The sequence below is a fragment of the Erpetoichthys calabaricus genome, chromosome 12, assembly GCF_900747795.2.
Source record: "Erpetoichthys calabaricus chromosome 12, fErpCal1.3, whole genome shotgun sequence".
In the NCBI taxonomy this organism is placed as follows: domain Eukaryota; kingdom Metazoa; phylum Chordata; class Cladistia; order Polypteriformes; family Polypteridae; genus Erpetoichthys; species Erpetoichthys calabaricus.
The window spans coordinates 114,044,745-114,068,784 of record NC_041405.2 but is presented as its reverse complement, the minus strand read 5'-3'; the positions used below and the strand labels follow the sequence as shown (position 1 = coordinate 114,068,784).

The 24,040-nt window shown below is 38.0% G+C and overlaps 2 protein-coding genes across 5 annotated transcripts in view; one reads left to right on the top strand and one right to left on the bottom strand.

The window, feature by feature from the left end:
• The window catches only part of gcna (germ cell nuclear acidic peptidase), an 816,449-nt gene that overhangs the window by 715,048 nt on the left and 77,361 nt on the right, over nucleotides 1-24,040 (bottom strand). The gene's annotated exons all lie outside the window — the stretch shown is intronic.
• LOC114662521 (rho-related GTP-binding protein RhoG-like) lies at nucleotides 2,271-10,211 on the top strand. Of its 4 annotated transcripts, none has more exons than XM_028816027.2 (2): nucleotides 2,271-2,435; nucleotides 5,676-10,211. In XM_028816027.2, exon 2 carries the CDS (start codon nucleotides 5,701-5,703, stop codon nucleotides 6,274-6,276), a length of 576 nt encoding a protein of 191 aa, XP_028671860.1. In that variant the 5' UTR covers nucleotides 2,271-2,435; nucleotides 5,676-5,700; the 3' UTR covers nucleotides 6,277-10,211. The 4 variants fall into 4 exon arrangements, with proteins under 4 accessions (XP_028671860.1, XP_028671859.1, XP_028671862.1 ...); XM_028816026.2 differs by having other exon boundaries at nucleotides 2,275-2,443; XM_028816029.2 differs by lacking the exon at nucleotides 2,271-2,435 and adding an exon at nucleotides 2,460-2,610.

Below are 24,040 nucleotides of genomic sequence, written 5' to 3'. Positions count from 1 at the left end.
AGATCTCCTTTGGTGTCTAATGTTATTCATGGAAGATGTACTACATTACCTTTCTTGTCGCCTGTTAAAATTTTACATGTCAGAATTGTTCAACCAATTTTGAATATAACTAATTTTGTCCTATTGAATAGCCCATCACTCATACATAAATTACGCAATAACATTACGATACATCGTTCTTTCAACAGTAATTCGGTCGGTGGAAGACCAGGTGGTGTTAATGGTTGTAGATATTCTACTGGATATTGTAATTTGATGTTTTCATTTTCCACACAGTCACCACCAACTGTTTCAGCATAGTCTATTGATACGCATTTAACCAAATTAATTTGTTTGACTTCATCGTTTCTCGGTGCAAGGATTGCCTGTTTACTCATTTCTTCTGTAGATAACCCTTCGGGATGAAATTCTTCAATAAGATTTGGACATAATAAGCCTTCTTCTATTGGGAACTTAATGTGAGGAAAACATAAAAATTTATAAGAGCTGAGAGCACAGGAACTGTGTCTGACAAAAACATTCACACGAATGAGAGGTGAGAGAGCCGTGGGTGTGGGGCGTTAATCGTAAATGGTTGAGAGGAGGCGGGACTTGAAAAAGTCTCTTAGCAATAGTCTCATCTCATGGGACTTGAAAAAATCTCTTGGCAATAGTCTCATAAAAAATCTCTTGGCAATAGTCTTGTCTCGTCTCAAGATTTTCTTTTATAATAGAGAGACATTGCAAAAGTTAGACCTCTTACAACACTGCAAGATGCTCAAAAATCAATTCACACTTTTGTTTTTAGTCGATTAGATTACTGTGATGCACTCCTAACTGGACTACCTAAGAAGGACATCATATTGTTGCAGTTAGTTCAGAATGCAGCAGCAAGAATCTTAACATGAAAAACAAAATTTGAGCACCAGTATTAGCATAATTACACTGGTTACCTGTGCCCTTTAGAACTGACTTTAAAAACTACTAACAGTAAATAAAGCTTTAAATAATCTTGATTCTTCTTCTATTTTGGAGTGCCTGTCCCAGTACATTCCAAGTCATAACCTTAGATCTGTTAATGGTGGTCTGCTTATTATTTCAAGAGTTAAGCATAAAAGACATGGTGAGGTGGCTTTTTGCTGTTATGCACCAAAAACCTGGAATACTTTACTAATATACACCAGGCTAACACCGTAGATCATTTTAAAAAAAGCTCCTAAAACCCACTTTTTAAAGTTACTTTTTTCATAGCTACATTTTAGTTTACTCAAAAAAACTATACATGTATAAAATGACCATATTCTTAATGAATATGCAATCGTTATTAATCTCTACTTTTTTTGTGTGTGTCTGTCCTCCCAGCCCTCTGACTTTATTTTTGGACTCATCTTTAGAGATTTAAAAATGATATTGTTAGATTAGACTAGATTAGATAAAACTATACTAGACTAGATTAGATTAAATTATACTTTATTTGTCCACAAGGGAAAAATAAATTTCATACTATTTTATATATACTACTGTATATATAAGACTCAACTTTTCTACTGCTTATATATGTATTTTACTTTAGCCTGTACTGCTTTTTTTATTATTTAGTCATTATTCTTTCCTAATTTTAACTTGTTTTTCTTGTCTTTCAACTGTTTCTTTGACATTTTGTAAATCACTTTGTGCTACACCCTATGTATGAAAATTTGTTTTATAAATAAATGTTGTTGTTTTTGTTAAATATAAAATATATATGTTCATTGCTGGTTGCAGTTACATTGATGTCATATTCTATGATTTATTATTATTATCCATCCATCCAGTATCCAACCCGCTATATCCTAACTACAGGGTCACGGGGGTCTGCTGGAGCCAATCCCAACCAACACAGGGCGCAAGGCAGGAGACAAACCCCGGGCAGGGTGCCAGCCCACCACAGGGCATTTATTATTATTATTATTATTATTACTACAGGAGCAAGCTTATACCAGAATTGGTTTGTTTGTTAATTAAAACTGTATCTGAATGAAGTCAAAGCTGTATTTATGTTTTGACTGGATTTTATCTATCTATCTATCTGGCTAGCTAAGCTTGCCTTTTTCTAAAAACTAAACTAATGGTCACTTACCATTGTACAATATAACTATGAGTAAATATTTCTCGTAAGTTGTTTCGAAATGATTTTATTGATATATAACGACTACTTGCTTTTTCTCAAATACACCACACTATCCACTTCCACAAAGTACTCGTCAGACAGTAACCCTTACACGATAAAAGGTTAAACAGGCAATTGCACATGTGCGTACTCCATTTCCTGGCATGCACTACGGCATTTCCCATGTGCACCATCAATAGACTTCATGTCCCATAATACCGCTGAAGAGCATGCGCTCTACCTATTTGGGACAGCTCCCCGGATGGAACCTGACTAAGGTTGAAAGCGCGAGTCTGGCAGTGAGGTGGTGAGAAGGTTAATGCCTAATTTGTTATTTAAATATAGTGAAGTTATTGTCTTTTTCTTTTAAAAAATGTAGACATAGTATAGCTTTGTAAAAATCGTTCTTGTGAATGAAGAGTAGGAAAGTCAGATGGAAAGTTATTGCTTATTAAACTTGAGGAAAACAGAAGGATTAAGAAGTAATTACTGCTTAGCAGGGTAACATTGTGGTGTTTTAAAAAAACAATGTAACTGCGTCTTGTTGCACACGATAATCTTGTGTAGTTTTCAAGTGTTGCTGTAATGTGATCGCTTGAAACTTGAAAATTGAGGTGAAAGAATTTACCGAAAAAGATTTAACGTGACAATAACTAATCGGAAGGTTGGTTACAAGCTCTCTGTGGTTAATACTGAATTTATTTGCTAATCTTCGTTTAGTTTGCCCTCGGTATTTATTTTATCTGAGTTGTCAGTTTGCGAAATGCGGAGTGGTAACAGCTTCATTGCTGTTTTCGCCTGGAGGCCGGAAAATAAGTTATGGAAAATGTGTGAGCCTAACCGGTTAAAATGTGGGCGGGTGAGACAAAATAAAATACGCAGTAAGTCCTTCGGAGAACTGTATGATAAACTTGGGATTCTTCACGTTTCAAAGGGTCTTTAGCAGTGTAGGGTGGGGAACCTTTAGGAAGTGTTGGTACTGGCTGCGTAATCTAGAGAAGTGTGTTTGGAAATGAGTTTCCTACCAGTTAGGTTTGAACGTTGCCAAATGATAGTGGTTTAGATGGGTGTCCATAATTGCAAATGAGATGTCGTTTGAAATTTGAAATGTCGCGGATAACCGTTAATTATTCTTATCCTGAGCAAGGTTTGATCCACTTTTAGCTACAGTTATTGAACTCGCAATTGGATGGCCATGTGGTGCAGTGGTTAGCGTGGCTCGGTTTAAATCCTGTCCTGCACACAGTCGGTGTGAGTTTATTTCTGTTTACCCCGATTTCTTCAACAAAAAATTGTCATCTGTACTAGAGGAATGGGATTTTCATAATGAGTGTGCCCAACAATCTGTTAAAGCCCAGTGAAACGACGGTGACGGTCTTTCCCCAGATAATAGTGGTAGGCTATTTTGAAAGTTAGACAAGAGGTTATTATAGTATTTAAAGCTTTTTTTGTCACAGTTTCTTGTTTTCACAAATGTAGTACGATTGTACAGTGGTGATGCTACCTTATAGTAACGAAGGTTATTTCGATGAATTTACAGGTTGCTCTGGTGTTTTTTATTTCAGTGCTCTGGTTTCTTTCAGCATGTTAAATATTTGCAGATTTGTTTAATTGACATTTCTAAATTAACCTAGTGTGATTGAGTGCAGTCGGCCCCCACAATGGACTGGCACTCTGTCCAGATTTGCTTCTTGCCCAGTGACCTCTTTTTAGTACTGATATCAGTGGGTACAGTGTATGAATGAATATTTCTGTTATGCTTCAATTTGTGTTTAACTCGTTTTGCATTGTGGCATATAGTGAAATGAGGCAGCCATGTTGTATACTTGTCACATTTTTTCATCAATCCATCTTCTAAATTCTCAAATTCAAGTTTATGGTTGTTTATGTGGTTGGAAGAGATTATTTTAGCACCTAGAAATACTTAAATTTTGAAAATAACACGTCATTCAGCCCCATAGTTGTTCATTCTCCATTTGCCTTACTTTTACTTAAAGTTATCAAGTCAAGATTTCACAGTCCCCCAAAGTACTGCTGTCTACTAAACCTCCTGGCAACTTATTCCATGTTTCTATGATTCTCTGTCTGTGAAGGAAACGTTCTCACCTTTGTGTGAAGTTTTTTTCTTCAGCCACCCTCCATCCGTGCCCCCATGTTGTAACTGAAGAACTTTCCTTAAACTAGCCCAGTTGTGCAGACAATGAGATTAGGTTAGTGAGAATTTGTCATCCTCAAAGATGCCAATTAATGGAGCACTTACAAACTCCACACAGAATTGATTTTCTATATATTATGATTATTTCCAGAATTAAACAAATCAGTCATTTGCATTTAGATGCATTCAGGAATATGGTTACCTCAAAGTAAAGTTTAACTCAGTGGAATACTTGTTACATTTTAAATCACACAATTAAAGTAGTCAAAGGAAAATGAAAAAGTGCATTCGTTAAGTAAATCAGAAAGTACTTCTTCATAGAAATGGTCATGGCATTTTGAAATAAATTGCAAAGTAATGAACACAACTATTAAAAACTCTAGAGATATGAGAACAGGATAGCTATTAATCAAATAGACTTAATGGATTGAATGTCGTCTTATTCATGAAATTTCATATGTGCTTATGTGCATAATTTATGGGGCTCATTTTCTTTTTTGTTTCAAATGAAAATTTCTTGCTGAGCTTTGAGACTCGGGGGGGGGGGGGGGGAATTAAAAAAAAAAAAAATGCATTATTTAACCAGTTTCATCTGTAAAGGAATTAAGCCTTTCAGTAAATCATATAAACTTCAGATAGACTTGTAGAAGCCAGAATCTTTGTCTTTGTTCACACTTTTGCTGTTGCAGTAATTCATGTAGTAAATCTACTTAAAACTGTTTGGTTTAAAATTTGCTCTTCATAATTTGTGGTGATGGTGGTTACCCCTGGCCATGTGTGAAATAAATTGTGATTGACAAATGAAATTGAACATACGGCAGCATGTTTTGGTAGAAATTATCAACTAAACCCAGTTAAGTGTCGAAGTTGTGGGAAAATATTTTGGTGATTTATAGTCCCCGAAAGATATAAACTTAGGATTGTATACATTCATTTTGTTTAAAAGGTTTTTAAGTTGAAGTTTATTCTTACACACGTCACCAGTTGTTTGCAGATCATTTTCTGCCGGCCATAAAGATATGAAACTGGAATACTTCCCAAATGTGAAATGAGGCCTAGATGGTTTTATATGTACACATCATTAAGTTATTTTCTTTGTATTTCTCTATTTATGACACTGAATTGATCAGATTGTTACTAATACTTCTAACAGTAGCATTGTTTTTGCAAGTTTTTTATTTAACTTTCTCTTTTAATTTTTGTAACTTTTTCATTTTTATATCCTTTTGGTGGTTGTTCTTTTTTTGTAAAAAAAAAAAAAACCTTGTTAAAAGCAGCATTAATATATCTAACATGCTTTATTTCATTGATTGTATAGTGTGAAAGATTGGTGTGATTTGCACATTATGTCTCCCCTTAATATATTCAATCTCTGTTTCTCTTGCTTAACAGACGAATGTGAGGGCGTGGATGAAGGATGCAGACGATTAAATGTGTGGTTGTTGGGGATGGTGCAGTGGGGAAGACTTGCCTGTTAATTTCCTATACAACAAATGCCTTCCCAGAGGAATATATACCCACTGTTTTTGATAATTATAGTGCGCAGATGACAGTAGATGGACGCACAGTCAGCCTCAACTTGTGGGACACAGCAGGTCAGGAAGAGTATGACCGCTTGCGCACACTCTCCTATCCGCAGACCAATGTTTTCATCATCTGCTTCTCCATTGGAAGTCCATCTTCACAAGCCAATGTGCGACATAAGTGGCATCCAGAGGTGTCGCACCACTGTCCAAATGTTCCAATTCTTCTTGTGGGAACCAAACGGGATCTGCGGAACGATTCAGAAACCATCAAGAAATTGAAGGAGCAGAGTCTTGCACCCACTACATTTCAGCAAGGGTCTTCACTGGCAAAACAGATTGGTGCGGTGAAATACTTGGAATGCTCAGCTTTACTGCAAGAAGGTGTGCGAGAAGTGTTTGCAGAAGCTGTACGTGCTGTACTTTATCCTGTAACTAAGAAGAATCACAAGAAATGCATATTGTTGTAGTTAGGTAGACTTAATGGGCTCTGGATCAGCTGTGCTATGTCCATGCTGGTGATCATTGTCATTTCTTTCTCTTGAGTTCATTATTTTTTATTTAATTTACATCAGGTTCAGAAGAGTCCACTTGCTTTTTCTGTTTTCTATTAGTAATAAAAAAGAAGCACTCAATTTGCTGTCTTTCTCTGGAATATTTAATGTTTTTGTTCCCATTTTTGAAACCATCTCCTTCAGTTTTCTGGACTTTGCCATTGCTGAGCTATGCATTTTGTCCATGTCAAAAGAAATGACTACCCTTTGGGAATTCATGTTATTTTGCCAAAAAGACAGAAACCCTGCACCTTTTGCTGGAATTTACCAAATCTCTGCAAAGAAAAAAATGACTGACATCAGTTTTTGTAATATTTAGGAAAAGTTGTGTTGACTGTAACAAAAGAAAGGCGTACGTGGATCAGTACAAAAATATTTGCTTGATAAGATTACTTAAATTGTTAGAATGTTTATTAAGCTTGAAATAATAGTCCCAGGCATCTAAATATTACAATAACATGCTTACATAAAAGTATGGACTTACAGTATTGGAACTGGCATCCTTTTCAGTGCCTTATAATTCAGCTTAACAATATAAACCATGATTATAAGACTTAACATTTTAGTTTTATCTTTTTTAGTCAACTTGATATTCCAAAAGTACTATTGTTAAGTACTGAATATTTATGATACCAGTAAGAGTATGGCAACAGTTGACTGCTTTGCTGACCAGTAACAAGCCAGTATCTACTGTTGTATATCTCTTTTTTTTGCCAACATTCCTTCAAACCTCCATGGCGGATCAGGATTTTTTTACATTAGACAGCCATTGTTTCTTTTATTGTGCATCTTATACTTGCCCAGCCACTTACCACCTCCAAACCTCTTCCTCCAGCCTGCACATTGGCTTTGGGATATTTCCTATACCTACCCACCCCCTTACTATAGCAGTGAAACATTCATTTGGTATTGTCTTTTAAATTGAAATTAGTCTGCAAGTTTATTGAATTATAAACTGAAGTATCAGTTTGGTATTTTATTAAAATGTACACAACTTTTATCTGACCTGATTTTTTTTTTTTTTTTTTTAAATTGCATTTTTCAGTGATTAATCTTTTTTTCAAACCTCAGGGCTGAACTGTCAATGTGTAACATATTCATTAATTTGACTGACTGGATTACAGACCAAGGACTGAGAAACACTTTACTCTCACAAGTATCAGCTTTGTTTTCAGGTTGTTTTTTTTTTGTTTTTTTTTTATGTGTATGCCATTGCTAAAAATGTCCACAGTGTCGTGAGTGGTGGCATTATAATTTTGTTTTATTATAATGCTTGATATTTGGTGAATAAACATTTTTACAATGTTTATTCACCAATAATCAGTTTTAGTTATGTACCAAGAGCACTCAGTCACTGGAGCAGGATAAAAGAAACATATAATGGACCTGAGTGCTGGGCTTTGGCTCCTGAGTTCTCAGCATTAACATTCATGTGCATGCATCTGATGCAGTGTAGAATGTATAGATTTTGCCCATTAAAGGAAGTGTGTTTTTGTTTAACCAATAGATAACTGAAAATTAGCAGGATTACACAGTGCCTTTTCTAAATATGTCTTACCTTATATACATAATACTCAGAGTTGATCATATTGTTTTCATGCAGACTGAAGTAATCCACTTTATGTTCAACAAATTAGGAAAGTGTTCTGTTGGTGCAGGAAAGGAATTTGCAACTGTGGTCTTGCGAGAAGTGGAATGGATTGTGGTTAAACAAATAATGTATAGATTTTGAGTTAGTGTAGTGTTCCAGAAAATAGGAGGGCAATGTTACAATAAATAGTTCAGTCAAACTGTTGTATCACATGCAAAATAACACATTTTTTAATAAATTCAAATTAGACTGTTACTTGTTCTGTAGATTGTAAAATTACACATGGGGGAGAACAAAAAACTCACAAAGTTTGAGTCTACTTTGCATGACCATGAAAATTGTAATGCTGGATTTCTTACTCTGTAGGTGCCTGAGTTACTGAGCCTTAAAGTTATTTATGGAATTAATAAACTGGTAATTCTCAATTTTTGTTTAAATTTTAGTGTACAATACATAGTTTAGACATGGCTGCACTATACTTATGTTCTTCTGTTTTTATTTGGGCAAAATATTGATATTCGCCTGGTTTAAATAATTTGTGATTATACATATTAATGTAACAGAAGTTAATCATTATACATTTCACTTGTCCTTTAACCAGGTTTTTTTTTTTTTTTTTTTTTTAAATTAGCCACTTGACAGTTTTTTGACGTTTTACTTTGCATTGAACCCACCCATTTTCAATAATTATTACAGTTGCACTTTTAGTTTTTACCAGGCATTTTATACATTATTTATATAACCAAGTTTATTTTGGAGGTAAAAAAATGAAATAACTGCTTATCCAAAGAAGCAGATTTTTTTTTTCTTTTTTGTATCATTATAGTCAGAATTAATTGAAAGTCATTATTTTTCAATCTTTGTCCAGAGAACACTGAATACTTAAATTGTATAATTTGTGCAGTGGCACATTGAGATGGTGCTGATTATAAATGACATTGTTCAAACAAAGGAATGTATACTTTTTGTACTAAAGTATTGTGTAAACTTTTAACGGTGTTACTTCATCATGCAAGCTGTTGTTCCAAACCTTGGTATGGTTTTTAACGTTTAAAGTAATAAAAGAAAGAAAGCAGGTCTGTTTACAAAAAATTCTTGCTGGGCTTAATCATGTAAGCACAAATAACATATTTTAAAATTTACATATGACTTTAATTTGATCCATCCGAACACATCTGTTGTTTTAATTCCGAATGATTTATGTTAAATTGATTTTGAAGTCCAGGGTTACTTCTCATGCTCTTTTGTAGCCAAAGAAAAAAAAAATCTTTATGAATATTTTATTTCTTGTTAAAGTAATAGTTTTCTTGTTTTCTCTGGGCCGGGTCAATAATTATTGCTTCATACATTTATGTACCTCACGTTTTTTTTTTTTTTTTTCTTTTTCAAAGGATCATGTGTCAAGTTTAGCAACAGAATAGGCTGAGTGTCCTTGATTGTAACAGAGTGCTTTTTGGTAATCTGCACAAGATGAAAACAACTATTGTGGGAAGTGTATTGGATAAAAAGCACCCTCCCAGGCCTAGCTGTGTTTGTAAATTGAGAGTACTGATCAGAAATGCCACAGGCCATTTGTAAAGCAAGCCATTATAATTGACATGTAACTGACTTAACATCGTGTTTTTTTTTGTTTTTTTTTTTTGTTTGTTTTTCTATTTTTGTTGTGGTGTATTGCAGAAATGCTTCATTGTTTTGCTTTGCCAGAATAAGTATGTTACAATGTGTGTCAGGAGGTTACAAAATAGGCTTGATTTAAGATCTTCCAAGCAGCTTTACTAATAGCATAATTGAGAGTGTCTGCATAAGAATTGTGGAGACATTAGCTGTTTACATGGGATATACTGTGGATAAAAGTATGTTTTTAAATTTGAGAACCCCAACATTCTTTTTTTGTTTTTTTTTTTTGGGTGTAGCTTTATAAAGGGAAGGTGGGTACATAGAGCAGGGAGAGGTACTTCAAAACCTGCACTACTGTATAGTTTGGATTCTTATATATTCAACTGCAATACTGAGTGAGTGAAAGAGCACATTTGTATAATAAAAAAAAAAAAAGTGGATGAGAACTGATACATTACTGTAGAGTGCTGTCAAATCGAATTCGAGGCAAACCACAGCAAGTGCCTCAGATCTGTGTGGTATGATATCTGGTACTAAATTTATACACTGGCAATTTGACATGTAGTATTTTTAACAAATTATTTGTATAAGAGAACTAACCATTATTTTTAAATTATAAATAAATCTGTAAATCTGTAGCAAATTACTGGTTTGTGTTATTTCATTTAATGCATGTTGAGATTAATAAATTTAGTTCTTAAAAATATTATCATTTTGATCATTTTAAATAAGTAATTTTTCTCCAAAAAATGTAGCAGATGAGACAAGTTTAAAATTATGCCTCTTATTCAGGGGTCCTTGAGCTATGGCCAGTCTCAAAGTTCCTTGCATAGTGCTATGGAAAAAGAAAGGCAATTGGTAAAATTTTTGGTTTGTGAGAAATTTAAACATGTAATATTGAAAATGGCAGTAGATATGAGACCTGAAAATTTTGGAATTTCATGATCTACACTGCCACAATTTGTAAAGAAAGCATAAATGCAATTAGGCAATTGAGGTCACATTAATTCTGTCTGTATGCTGTGTACAGACTTCTCCCTGCCATCTGTTTGTGTGCTAGTTACTCCAGTTAAGCAGCTTCAAAAGTGAAGTGTGTCCTATTCAGAATCTGGCTGTCTTCACTGAATTTTTTTTCCATGGTAGACAGTACTTAACTGCTAATTTCACTTCTTTTTTTCAGTTTTACTGCATATACTACATGTGTAACAAGCTAAAAATGTGTGTAAAATTAATACCCATATCAAAAACTACCAAGTTTAACATAGTGAATATTCCATAGAAAATTGTAGCTGCATCTTAATGGTTCATACTTTTTATGAACTATGCCTAAAGGTGTACTTCATCTATAAATTATCTTTTTTGTCTTTTGGTAGCAAAGTGTGGTATGTAGTGATGGCTGTAAATAGTCTGTTTTCAAAGAGAAAACTGATCAAAGTTTGATACATTGGCTTCAGTGGGAGCTAATCATGAACAAAGGCAAATCCATATTATCCATATTACTAACCGAGAATGGTAAACCGGATGTGGACGCAGGGACCTGCCCGTGGACGCAGGAGACATAGTGCGCAGGCACCACACAAAGCCCCCCTCCCCAGAGTGAAACGGGAGAGACTACGAACCGTCTGACATGCCGCAAGCAGGATAAAGCGAGGTCAGAAATAAAAGACAAGAGTAGGAAACAAAGTAAAACGTCATAAAGAGGGTAAAGAACGGGGCCAAACACATGGAGAGCAGGTTATAGATGATGAAAACTGGAATGCAACAGCTTCAAAAAAACCTAGGCACGAAACACATGCACAGCGAGATACAGAATATAAAGGCAGAATAAACGACAGTTAAACGTCCACACCACACAGCGGAGGCAGACCCGGAAGGTGCAGGCGCCTACATCGCGCGGGAAAGTACGAAAGGCAAAGGCTCCTACACAGCAAGGTAAAACCCGACATAATACGGAAGGCGCAGGCGTTGCCGCCATATTGTGAGTGGCACTACTGCGTAGTGAAGGCGCAGGCGTCACCGCCATATTGTGCGTGGCACTACTGCGGAGTGAAGTTAGGAATAATGTACTGCTTGGGATCGTACAAAACGCAGAACGCGACCCAGCGTCTGAAACTAAGTAGGCAAAGCGGGCATGGGTTCAAACCGAACGAGCTTGACTGACGGATATTCGCCTACAACGCGCGTCTCAAACCGCAGAAGCAGGGCAAGCGCAGGTTCAAAACAACGCAAGCTCCTACAACGCGCGTCTGAATCTACGGCTGCCCAGTGGGCACGGGTTCAAAACGCCGGGGGTAGGCGAGCATGGGGCGAAGCCCCCTTGTATTAAATAATCAATGAAAAGATCTCGGGGTACTTGTGTTGGCACAGTGCACATGCATTTTTGGCTTAATATTGTTAAATACTTCTGGCATATTGGGTGGTGCATGAGCTTTCAGTCCATTCAAACCAGATCACAACTGAAAATCCACCTTTCCATGCATTGTTTGTTCAAGACTCCTGTCTTCTATATAAAAGCCTGAACCTGTTTGAAGGCACTTCCTGTTCATTTACTACTCTGATTTTCCAGTATTTTAGGAAAAAGTACATTATGGGATAGGTTATCAGTCAAGGTGACTCTACACACTTTTAAAGCTCATAATAGGTAGAGGGTTTACATAAGATGCAAAATTTAAAAAATTCAATTTGTACATATCAATATAGAAATAACCCTATTTGTATAACTTTTTAATAACCAGATTCTTAATTATTTACTAGATAAATGGAAGAGTATGATTTTGTAACAATCTATTTGAAGTACAGTTTTATCCACTATGGACCACAGGTTCATCCAGCCCATCCTTGGGATTTCCAACAATATGGCATGGAGCAGGGCATCTGTATCAGTTACCCCAGCAAAATGCTAAGAACTCAGCCATTGGTGATGATGCATTTCTCTGAGGTTCCATTCCATCCTCAGGACGACTTTATCAAAATAGTAGTGATGTCAAGTTCTAACACACTAACAAGGGGCAGAATGATGGTAACAGAGGGAATCGTTTCTGTTGCCAAGTTAATAAACATTAACTAGGATGATAGAACGTAATCTAATTGGGCAGTAATGAGCAAATGTAATTAGCATTTCTGAATTGCATAGTTTGGTTCTAATTCTAATGTGTTTTTTTTACTTTCTTTTTTTTAAAAAAAAGCACATTGCTTATTCACATACATGTCCATTCCCCCTTCTGCCTTTTCTACTCCATTTGATCTTACCAGATTAAACTCATCCAGCACTAAATACCATGGGACAGAGGGATATACTCATCTTTCATGTCTATGAAACATGTTGCCAAGTTTAGGAAACATACACTCACAAACATAGGGAAAAATAGCTTATCTACTTCCTATTGGAGATCTGTATTGCTCCACCTGAACCTGAGGCTCATTTATCAGCCAAAGTTGAGATTTTTAAACACCACCTCACTGCAGAAGTTGACCAGTCCTAAATAATGCTTCTGGCACTCTGAGCTCTGTAGGCATGAAGGAGAATAGGAACGACCAGAGGATAGACATCTACCAAGCCAAATGTTGGTCATAACTGTGAAATCAGTTTTCTGTAACCAGGAGCTAATCAGTAAATAAAGCAAAGAGTCTAAAAATGGGAAGTTACAAAGAAATGCAGAAGTCAACAAAGAGTTTTATTTAAAGAAAATCCGTAAACTTGGATGAGCAGGAAGTACATGGAATTGAATTTTATACCGTTGCACTGTTGATGTCGCTTGCTACACACATCTTGCCACCCAAGCCAACCAACACTTGTGGCAGTGTAAATCTAAACAATATAGGAACTCAAAACAGGTCAAAGTATTTCAACTATTACAGCTCCATGGTAATAATTTCTTAAATAAATTTCAAATTAATGAAAATAGCACTAAAAAAGGGTAATGAAAACATTTAAACAAAGTAAAACTCTAAAGAAGGCATCATAATGAAAGGATTTGTATGCTAATTTAAGCTCTGTTGTCAGGAGTCTAGCACTCCTGATGTGGTTTCCTATTGCAAATCGGTTTCAGAGAGTATGACCAGACATAGAAGAGTGCAAAAATAAGATTCCCATGATGGTCTTTAATAGATCAAGTCAAACCATGCCTGAAAGAGGCCAGCATCTTATAGGTGGGTGATGTATTGAAGTCTGGACTCCCTAATGAAAACAAATGTGCATCTTAGAAACATTCCAGATTTACTGCCTCCAGATGATCCTGGGCATCACTTATGAGGACTGGATCCCACACGCCAAAATTCTAGAACGATGCTTATCAACAAGTATTGAGGCCAAGCTGCTCAGCTGTGTCTGCCACTGGATTGGGAATGTCCTCCTCATGGATCAGTCTCAGCTCCCCTGTATGGTTCTGAGTGGTGAACTCACTGAAAGATCCCATCCTCTGGGTGGCCTGAAGAAACGCTGAAAGGACCACTTGAAGATACTTACTGGGGATCATGCGCTTTGGAGATTGACCATACTCAAAGGAGCCCGCCACTTTGAACAACAACAGACCCATCAATGAGAGGAAAAGAGAGCAGCAGGGCATCTTTATCGATGTCTATCGTTGTCAAGTTGGCGCACCCAAGGGACAATTCCTCTGCCGTCACTCCCCCAGGTCTGCCTTTCTGATCTGGGTTGAGCTCCCACCAGGAGGAGGAGTGACAAGGATGAAAAAATGGTGACACAGCTAGGATGATGTATTTGGTTTGGGGGAGATGGAGTTGGGTTTCAGGCATACTTGCCCTGCTAGCTCCATTTATAAGCAGAACATTGTCAAACCCTTTATTATTCAAATTAAAATATTGTGATGGCAGTACCGTAAAGAACACCACTCACAACGTAATCTACATTCTCAAAATTTTTACCTTTTCACTGTTAGTTCTAAGTCTCTGCCACTTGTGTGATGTTAAGGCTTGTGTGGATCAGTGGTCAATGATGACCAACTGTGATGTGATGTTTTATGGCTGTAATCACAATAGGCCATAAACAAACCTAAATGTTTTTACACATAGTACACTACAGAAGAATGTCAAGCTCAATGCTGGCTTTTCCCAAGTTGACTTTCTTTCTAAAATGTGCTAGGAATCAGGATAGGTGGTGTTATGAAACAAAACTTGATAGAAGAATTGAGGAAAAACCTGCAGCTCAAAATCAATGGCAGATGAGGAAGTGGCAGGGATAGGCAGTGGTAAGTGTTACTTACCGGACATATGCCAGTGATTTACGGCACGCAGTAATGACCTTTATGTCTGTTTGAAAAGGTCTCTGCAGCTGTTCCTGGTGCACACAGATCGAGACGTCGTGCACTGGGGGCGGTTATCATTTTCATTATCAGCCTCTCTTGAACTAACTGTACCATTTCCTGCATTATACTCTGAAACCACAACAAAGCACAGTTGCTTGCCTTGTGCTCAATTTATGAAACGATGGCCCCTTTTACCCACTAGCACTCAAAAGGAACTCATGTTAACAGTATGTGTGATGCAAATTGTCATCTCAGAATATGTTGAATGTAGAAGTGCTTTTTTTCACGGTACGCCATATTGAGCTGTCGAGAGCAAAACAAACAAATCCAGGAGCCTGTAGCCAAGAGGAACATTAGCACTATAGAGCTTGCTGTGAGAGCAAAGGAACAAGGAAACAAACTTTTGCTTTCACAGAGAGAGAAGCCATCAAGGAATAGTCCACCGCCCATGTTACTAGGCAACTCCTGGAAACAAGAAGACAGCAAAACAGTTCAAAAAGTCATAAAACTTGAAATATAAGAAATTGTCCACTTAATCAGCCAGGCCATTGCAGGGCACACTGTCTCATATCAGACCAGTTTGGAGGCTTCCATATATTAAAGTATGTACAATATTAAGTGGGTTTGAAAATGGAAACTGGATGGATACATTCATTTCTCAAAGGCATTGATAAAGTAGATCCAGCAGAATTCTTTTAGTTTTAAGTGTGAATCACGTATTTAAGAACAATAGTGGACATTAAGGACAGGTGCTTGTAAGACTGACACCAGGAAGAACTTCCTTACATTAGAGTCATTGAAATCTGGAACAACCTACCGCGACGTATATTTCAAGCAGAAACCTTGACAACCTTTAAGAAGAATCTGGATGAGATATCGGGACACCTTAGCTATTAGCTAAAAAACAGGCTTGATGGTCCTCTCTTTTGTCAGATTTCTTATGTTCTTTATATTGTGATAGATGGACTGGCAGGGTGGACTCTCTTCCCTTACCAAGCTGGGAGGCCAACATAATGCATGGTATAGAAGGAAAGCACAACAGGACTGGCATCCCAGCAGCCATGGAAGGGAATTACATACCCAGCAAGCATGCCAGTTTACAGGAAGGACAGATGGACGGAGCATTCTAACTGGGATAAGTAATGGATTCTTTTCCAGTTGGGAGACCACATACAGTGCATCCGGAAAGTATTCACAGCGCATCACTTTTTCCACATTTTGTTATGTTACAGCCTTATTCCAAAATGGATTAAATTAATTTTTTTTCCACAGAATTCTACACACAACACCCCATAATGACAGTGAAAAAAGTTTACTTGAGGTTTTTGCAAATTTATTAAAAATAAAAAAACTGAGAAATCACATGTACGTAAGTATTCACAGCCTTTGCTCAATACTTTGTCGATGCACCAATTACAGCCTCAAGTCTTTTTGAAAATGGTGCCACAAGCTTGGCACACCTATCCTTGGCCAGTTTCGCCCATTCCTCTTTGCAGCACCTCTCAAGCTCCATCAGGTTGGATGGGAAGCGTCGGTGCACAGCCATTTTAAGATCTCTCCAGAGATGTTCAATCAGATTCAAGTCTAGGCTCTGGCTGGGCCACTCAAGAACATTCACAGACTTGTCCTGAAGCCACTCCTTTGATATCTTGGCTGTGTGCTTAGGGTCGTTGTCCTGCTGAAAGATAAACCGTCGCCCCAGTCTGAGGTCAAGAGTGCTCTGGAGCAGGTTTTCATCCAGGATGTCTCTGTACATTGCTGCAGTCATCTTTCCTTTATCCTGACTAGTCTCCCAGTCCCTGCCGCTGAAAAACATCCCCACAGCATGATGCTGCCACCACCATGCTTCACTGTAGGGATGGTGCCAGGTTTCCTCCAAACGTGACGCCTGGCATTCACACCAAAGAGTTCAATCTTTGTCTCATCAGACCAGAGAATTTTCTTTCTCATGGTCTGAGAGTCCTTCAGATGCCTTTTGGCAAACTCCAGGCTGGCTGCCATGTGCTTCCGTCTGGCCACTCTACTATACAGGCCTGATTGGTGGATTACTGCAGAGATGGTTGTCCTTCTGGAAAGTTCTCTCTCCACAGAGGACCTCTGGAGCTCTGACAGAGTGACCATCGGGTTCTTGGTCACCTCCCTGACTAAGGCCCTTCTCCCCCGATCACTCAGTTTAGATGGCCGGCCAGCTCTAGGAAGAGTCCTGGTGGTTTCGAACTTCTTCCACTTACGGATGATGGAGGCCACTGTGCTCATTGGGACCTTCAAAGCAGCAGAAATTTTTCTGTAACCTTCCCCAGATTTGTGCCTCGAGGCAATCCTGTCTCGGAGGTCTACAGACAATTCCTTTGACTTCATGCTTGGTTTGTGCTCTGACATGAACTGTCAACTGTGGGACCTTATAGAGACAGGTGTGTGCCTTTCCAAATCATGTCCAGTCAACTGAATTTACCACAGGTGGACTCCAATTAAGCTGCAGAAACATCTCAAGGATGATCAGGGGAAACAGGATGCACCTGAGCTCAATTTTGAGCTTTATGGCAAAGGCTGTGAATACTTATGTACATGTGCTTTCTCAATTTTTTTATTTTTAATAAATTTGCAAAAATCTCAAGTAAACATTTTTCACGTTGTCATTATAGGGTGTTGTGTGTAGAATTCTGAGGGAAAAAAATGAATTTAATCAATTTTGGAATAAGGCTGTAACATAACAAAATGTGGAAAAAGTGATGCGCTGTGAATACTTTCCGGATGCACTGTATATAGGATGATGGGAGACTGCCTCACAAATGCAGGTAGTTTATCCATACACTTGGTGGTGGTAGCATCCATTATGGTGAATCCCCAGTATGGACACCCGCAGGTCAGCATGGGAGTGTTGTCCCATAAGACTGCCCTGATGGGTCCCATGGGGGCTGCCAAGGGGATCTGTTGGGAAGTGAAGGTTTGGGTTCTGCCTGAAGTGCATTCCGGAGACAGGAGTTTAGCATTGGAAGTGCTTCTGGGTAGGGTCTTAAAAGGAAGCCCTCCACTTCCATCTGGTGAGTTGGAGTTGGGAGAGGAGGTGGACAACACTCAAATAGGAAAAGTGGAGGAGAAAACAGGGAGAATTGTATTGCTGTGCTGACAATGTGTAAAGGAAGCCTACTAAAGGTATTTTGTACATAAAAAATACTAGTTTTGAACCTAAAACACGTTTCTATGGAGTTGTGTCTGGTGCTTGGGGTGCTGCAGCATCCCATAGTGGTCACAATATTCATACATTTACGAGGTGCAAAATTTTACCGGGATGGCCGTATAGTGTCACCTGTGCTGTTGAAAATGGCGTATGGTGAGGATGCTATGAAAAAGTCAAGTACCTTTGAGTGGCACAAAAGGTTTAAGGAGCGGGAAGTAGTTAATGAACAACAACACCCAAAGTGGATCATCCATCATGTAAACTGCCCAGGCCATGATATACGCAGTGTTTGTGACCTGGCTAAGAAATCAGTTATCAAATTGGATCACCCACCCTATTCACCTGACTTGTGAATAGCTTGCTGTGATTTGTGGCTCTTCCACAAAAATAAAAACTGCCATAAAAGGAAGAAGATTTTAGATATTTCTGAGGTCGACACACACGAGGATGCAGAGGAAAGGCGTAGGAGGAATACTGAAAGTTATCTTCAAATACAGGAAGTATTCACAAGAATATGAATGATGTTTTCACAGTAGGTAAATAGGGCCAATCTACAATTAGCCAAAAAGTGGACATGAGGCAAACAAGGCACCCCAGAATGACAGAGTCTGAGAAGCAGGCTTTACAGGAACACAATCGAGAGAGAAAACATACATATAAGATATGAAATATCAGATATTTTAAAATTTACCCTATTAATTGTATTTGACAGGTATCACAGCTAGTGACAAAACAAATTAAAAGCATTAGTTTTAATTGGGGGTTAGTTCTGGCATCTTATAGATCCACTTTCTTTTCACCGACCTTTGCTGTTTATGGACGTGTTGATGTTGCGTTTCATACACGGGGGCACAGCGCTGGAGCCAGCCTGTTACAGGGCACACCCACACATGCTCCTAAATACGTCAAATCAATTTAGAGCCATCGAAGACAACAATTCCAAGTCAACACTGAGAGAACATTCACACTCCAGAGAGAAGGCAGGGACAGACCCCTGAGGTACAAGTAGGGATCTTGTCTATGATGCAGCCCCTTAATAATAATACAAAGACCCTTACTATGTGTGGTAACTAAATCTGATATGTGCCATGAACAAACCACTGAACTCATACTGTATCTTGGGTCAAGGTCTAACCCATCAGCATCAGCCCTGGGTTGGACACTAGTCCATTGCAGAGCACAGTCAACCACAGCTCACCAGTTTAGAGTTTCCAGTTAACCTAACCTGCATGTTTTTGGGGTATGTGAGAGCAACACTAACCACTGTGCCACCATGACATTCTTATCATATTTTCTATTTTTTTTTTTTTACCAACAGGGCTTAGGTGCATATATTCTCAACATGATCCATAACCAGATTTTACAGGTTAAGGACTTAAAGAAGATCCCTGTTGCAGACCTACTCTAACTGGGATCTTGTCTTTTACCCCAACACTACTTTTAACCTAAGTCCTCACTTCTTCGTACATATCCTGCCCAATCCTCAAATAATTCTCTGTACTTCTTTCTCTCTCTTGCAAGATGTGGTACTCTATTATAAGCATTTTCCCAAATAATAAACACCATAGGCAAACCCTTCTATTTTACTTGATGCTTCTCTATGAGTTGTGTTAATGCAAAGATTGCATCGGTCATTCCTCTGCCTGACATTAAACCAAACTGCTCCGCCCCTATGGTGGTTTCTTACCTAAGCCTTCTCCCAACCCTGACGGTATTTTCTCTTGTTCATAGATCTTCTGTTAGGTCCGAAAAATAATCTGCTCCCTCTTCCCCTATGCTCTCAGCTAAAACTCTGTATATTTATTTATATTTATCTTCTTATATAATACGGTACCATGGCTGTACATTTGTCTTTCCAGGGTTTTAAATCACCTGTAGCTTGCAAACAGTTTGACCTATTGACCTGAAATTTGGTACACATATAGTATGTGATGTCTACTGTCCGCTTTCGGGGTGATGATTGACCTCCAACGTTATTCCTCTTTTTATTTTATTTTATTGTAGAATTAACTCTCGGCAATGGGCAGCAGGACGGCCGTGCAGCACATGTGTACGGGTGCCGTTCTCATCCCTACTACCTTCGCCGCCACTTTCCCAACCTCTTCATATCTTAAATCATTCTTGAGGCAGATTGAAGACTTAAGTGCCAGCTTAAGTGAAAAATTAAAGAAAACGTACTTAATAATTGCAACACAAACACGAAAAGGTGCCAACGAAAGAAGAGAAGAAGCGGGCCACTAGGGTGGAGAAAAGAAGAGCTGCTCAGGAAGCAGCCAGCACATCAACCTCTGAGCAAACGAATGCTAAACGTACAGAGAAAGAGGATGAAAACTAGGAATGCTGGTATATTCATAGTATTGTTTAAAACTCTTTTTACCACCTGAAATATAACTTTACTAGCTGTGTTACCCATCTATTTTGGTTTGAAATCTCAATAATCAACGTAGACCTCAGCTTATAGCATTAACATTTATGGTGCACCATCTATTGGAATGCAATTTGTATTAATTGTCTTTTTAAGCAGTTTTGTTCTTTGTTGTTCTTTTTTTTCAGTTCTTACAGTAAGTCACCTCCCGTAGCTTTCAGTTAATTGTGTTTCATTTTCAGTTGTAGGTTGCCAGCCCAGTGGTATAGTGATTGGAGCTAGTGACTCACTGTTCTGAGGTTCTACTCTAGGTTTAATTTCTAGCCTGGTCACTGTCTGTGTGCCATTGTCATAATCTTTTAGTGCTGCTGGTCAACGGATGCTTCAGTGTATGGCTCAAAATTAGTCCAGTATTAAAATGCCATGTGGTGGCCCGATGCCCCATCTAAGGCCCATTTGTTCTTTGCTTCCATGGATAATGAGAAATAAAAAAACAACAGGTGGGTGATAAGGTGGATGCTGAATCTTATTATTGTTTCAGTATTTCATAACATGCTCTGAGAAATCAGAAGAATCCGTTGTGCTAATTAAGCCTGTAACATACATAAAAATGTGCTGATTCTCGAGTCATAAATTGTAAAGAATTAGCCAAAACACTGGGCAGATTTCCCTCTGTGTGCTGCCCATGAGCCTCCTATATGAGGGTACTGGCAGTACACTTATCTGATAGTCTTGGGATTAACCAAATACTTCCCAATAAACTACGTTCTTAGTGACAACTTTGTCTGACCATTACTTAATAACATAAGAAATCTGACAAACGAGAGTAGACCATTCAATCCATCAAACCCATTTGTTTAGTGAATAGTTAAGCCATCCCAATATCTCACCCAGATTCTTCTTAAAGGTTGTCAAGGTTTCTGCTTGAACTCCATGTCTTAGTAGTTTCTTGCAGAGTCCCACAACTCTTTGCATAAAGAAGTGCTTCCTGACTTCAGTCTTAAATGCATTTACCCTTAATGTCTACTGATATCCTTGAGTATGTGATTCATCCTCAAGCTGAATGAATGTTGCTAGATTTACTTTATCAATGCCTTCGAGGATTTTAAATACCTGAGTTAGGCCCCCACCTAGACTCTTCTGCTTGAGACTAAACAGGTTTAGTTCTCTCAGTCTGTCACAGTAGGACATGTGTTTAAGTCCTGGGATTCACTTGGTTGCTTTCTTCTGCACAGCTTCGAGTTCTGCTATGTCTTTCTTGTATTGTTGTGACCAAAACTGAACACAGTACTCCAGATGAGGTCTTACTAGTGCATAATATAGTTTGAGCATAATGTTCCTTTACTTAAGTTTAACAGTTTTTATGTACTAATTTCGCTTGTATGAATGAAATAAAATCTGTCACACACGTGTGCATGGGAGGCAGCTAAAGGGCTCAAAAGAAGGTAATTCCACGCCAGTCCATGGGGTGGCAGAGTGCATTAATCCTCTCTCTGTTATCTCTGCAGACCCAACACAGGAAATCCTGTCTGGGTCCGACGAGATTATTTCCGGTTCCCATCTCAATGACGTCACTTCCCCTGACCTACCTTAAAACCCTGCCAACTACTTTCAGGTAATCAGTTCTGTTTTGGACTCGATCTGTACACCACTGTGCATTTTATTTTGCTCTTTTGTAGCCAAAGCTGAAGTATAGGGGTGGCTGCTCCAAACCTTTTTTGTGTGTCAAGGCTGATTATTTCACAAATCCATCAACAGAAACAGACATGCTACGTACCACTGATGAAATTTTGAAAATGTTGACATTGAAAAAAAAAATGACTGGTGCCCATGTCTGCGTGGGTTTCCTCCGGGTGCTCCGGTTTCCTCTCACAGTCCAAAGACATGCAGTTTAGGCGCATTGGCGATCCGAAATTGTCCCTAGTGTGTGCTTGGTGTGTGGGTGTGTGTGCGCGCCCTGCGTTAGGCTGGTGCCCTGCCTGGGGTTTGTTTCCTGCCTTGCGCCCTGTGTTGGCTGGGATTGGCTCCAGCAGACCCCCGTGACCCTGTGTTCGGATTCAGCGGGTTGGTTAATGGATGGATGAATGGATGGATGGTGTACAAAGCAAATTAATGAATACATCATAATATATGTGCCACATTAAATAAATGAAATTATAAAAATGAAATGAAGTTGCAAATAATTAAGGAATCATTCACAATGAAGTGCTTATTTCAGGCTGAAAATAAGTGGAGGTGTTATTTTGGGAAAAAAAACTTATCGCTTCTTCCCGAATTTATTGTCGTGGTATGATTACTGCGCTGACAATCACTTCAATGCACGCACATGACTAATGCAGTTGCCTGTACAGAGCTCGCTCTGTATGATGCAAAATGAAATATGAACACTGCACACCAAGCAGTACTAATGGAGCATGTGGAATCTTATTGATTTAAAGGTACTGGACATGCATATTTACTGATCCAGTAAAACATTTATTTCGATTAATAAGAAGGTTACCTGACACACTTACTTACCTACTAACACTCTTAAAAATACTGCTTCGGTAATAGCTTTTTATGGTTATTTACTAGGTTGTGTGTTTGTTCATCCATTGCTTGGCAAACCACCATTTCATTCTCGGATGGGTCCTTTGCATATGAAGTCGGTTCTCTGTGCTTTGAAAAACTTGTTATAACACAGGAAAAAAAACTGAAATTTGTCATGTATGGTAGGCTAAATATCAGGACACTAACAGATTAAGAACACCTGAATTTAGCCTGTGTTACTGTACTATATGTATACAGCCAGAGTCCTTTTAAAATCATGAGTCACTGGTATTTCACAAATCTGTTACCGTCTAGTCGTGGCTATTTACTGTATAGTGCCTATTATGGATCTAAATAAATAAAGATTCTTTCTGGAACCTTCATGTGAGTGGGTCTTTTTAATGAAAGATGATTCCCCTATGGCATTGCTCTAAAGGACCACTCTGGCACTTTTATTTTTGAAGTATAACTCCCAAGCATCTTAAAATAGTAACTTAATAACTTTATTTAAATAGCACCTTATCATACATGTACATGCAACTCAAGGTGCTGTCCACAGATCAATTAACAAAAACAAAGATATACCACATTTACTTGGATTATTGTCATTAATTCATACTATGATAATTTCTAATAAATTTAAGTATACTAAATACAAAATCAACCAGGTATCGTTAAGCAAAATTTAACTACTAAAGTGCAAAATAAACCATCACTCTCATCAGAAAAAGGTCTTCTAATTAAAATATTTATACATTAAGGCAGACAATAGAACAACAAGATCTAATTAATATATATAAAAATAAATATATACAGTATATAAGTACATGGCAACCCATTGAGTAGAAACCATTTGATGTTATTAAAGTTAATGAAAAGGTAAAAAAGCAAATAAAGCAGTCCATAGCGGTTTCTGTTGATTTAGGATGTAGATGAAGTTCGTGATTCCTGAATAATAATAATACATTTTATTTATATAGCACCTTTCCCAGGCTCAAATCACTTAACCATCTGACATGGAGGAGAGGAAACAAAAAACTCCTACAATAGGCCATAGGAGAAAAATAAAACTCTGGGGGGCCATGGTCGGAAGACAGAAACGAGCAAATCAAATAATTAGGTTTGATGGCAATCAG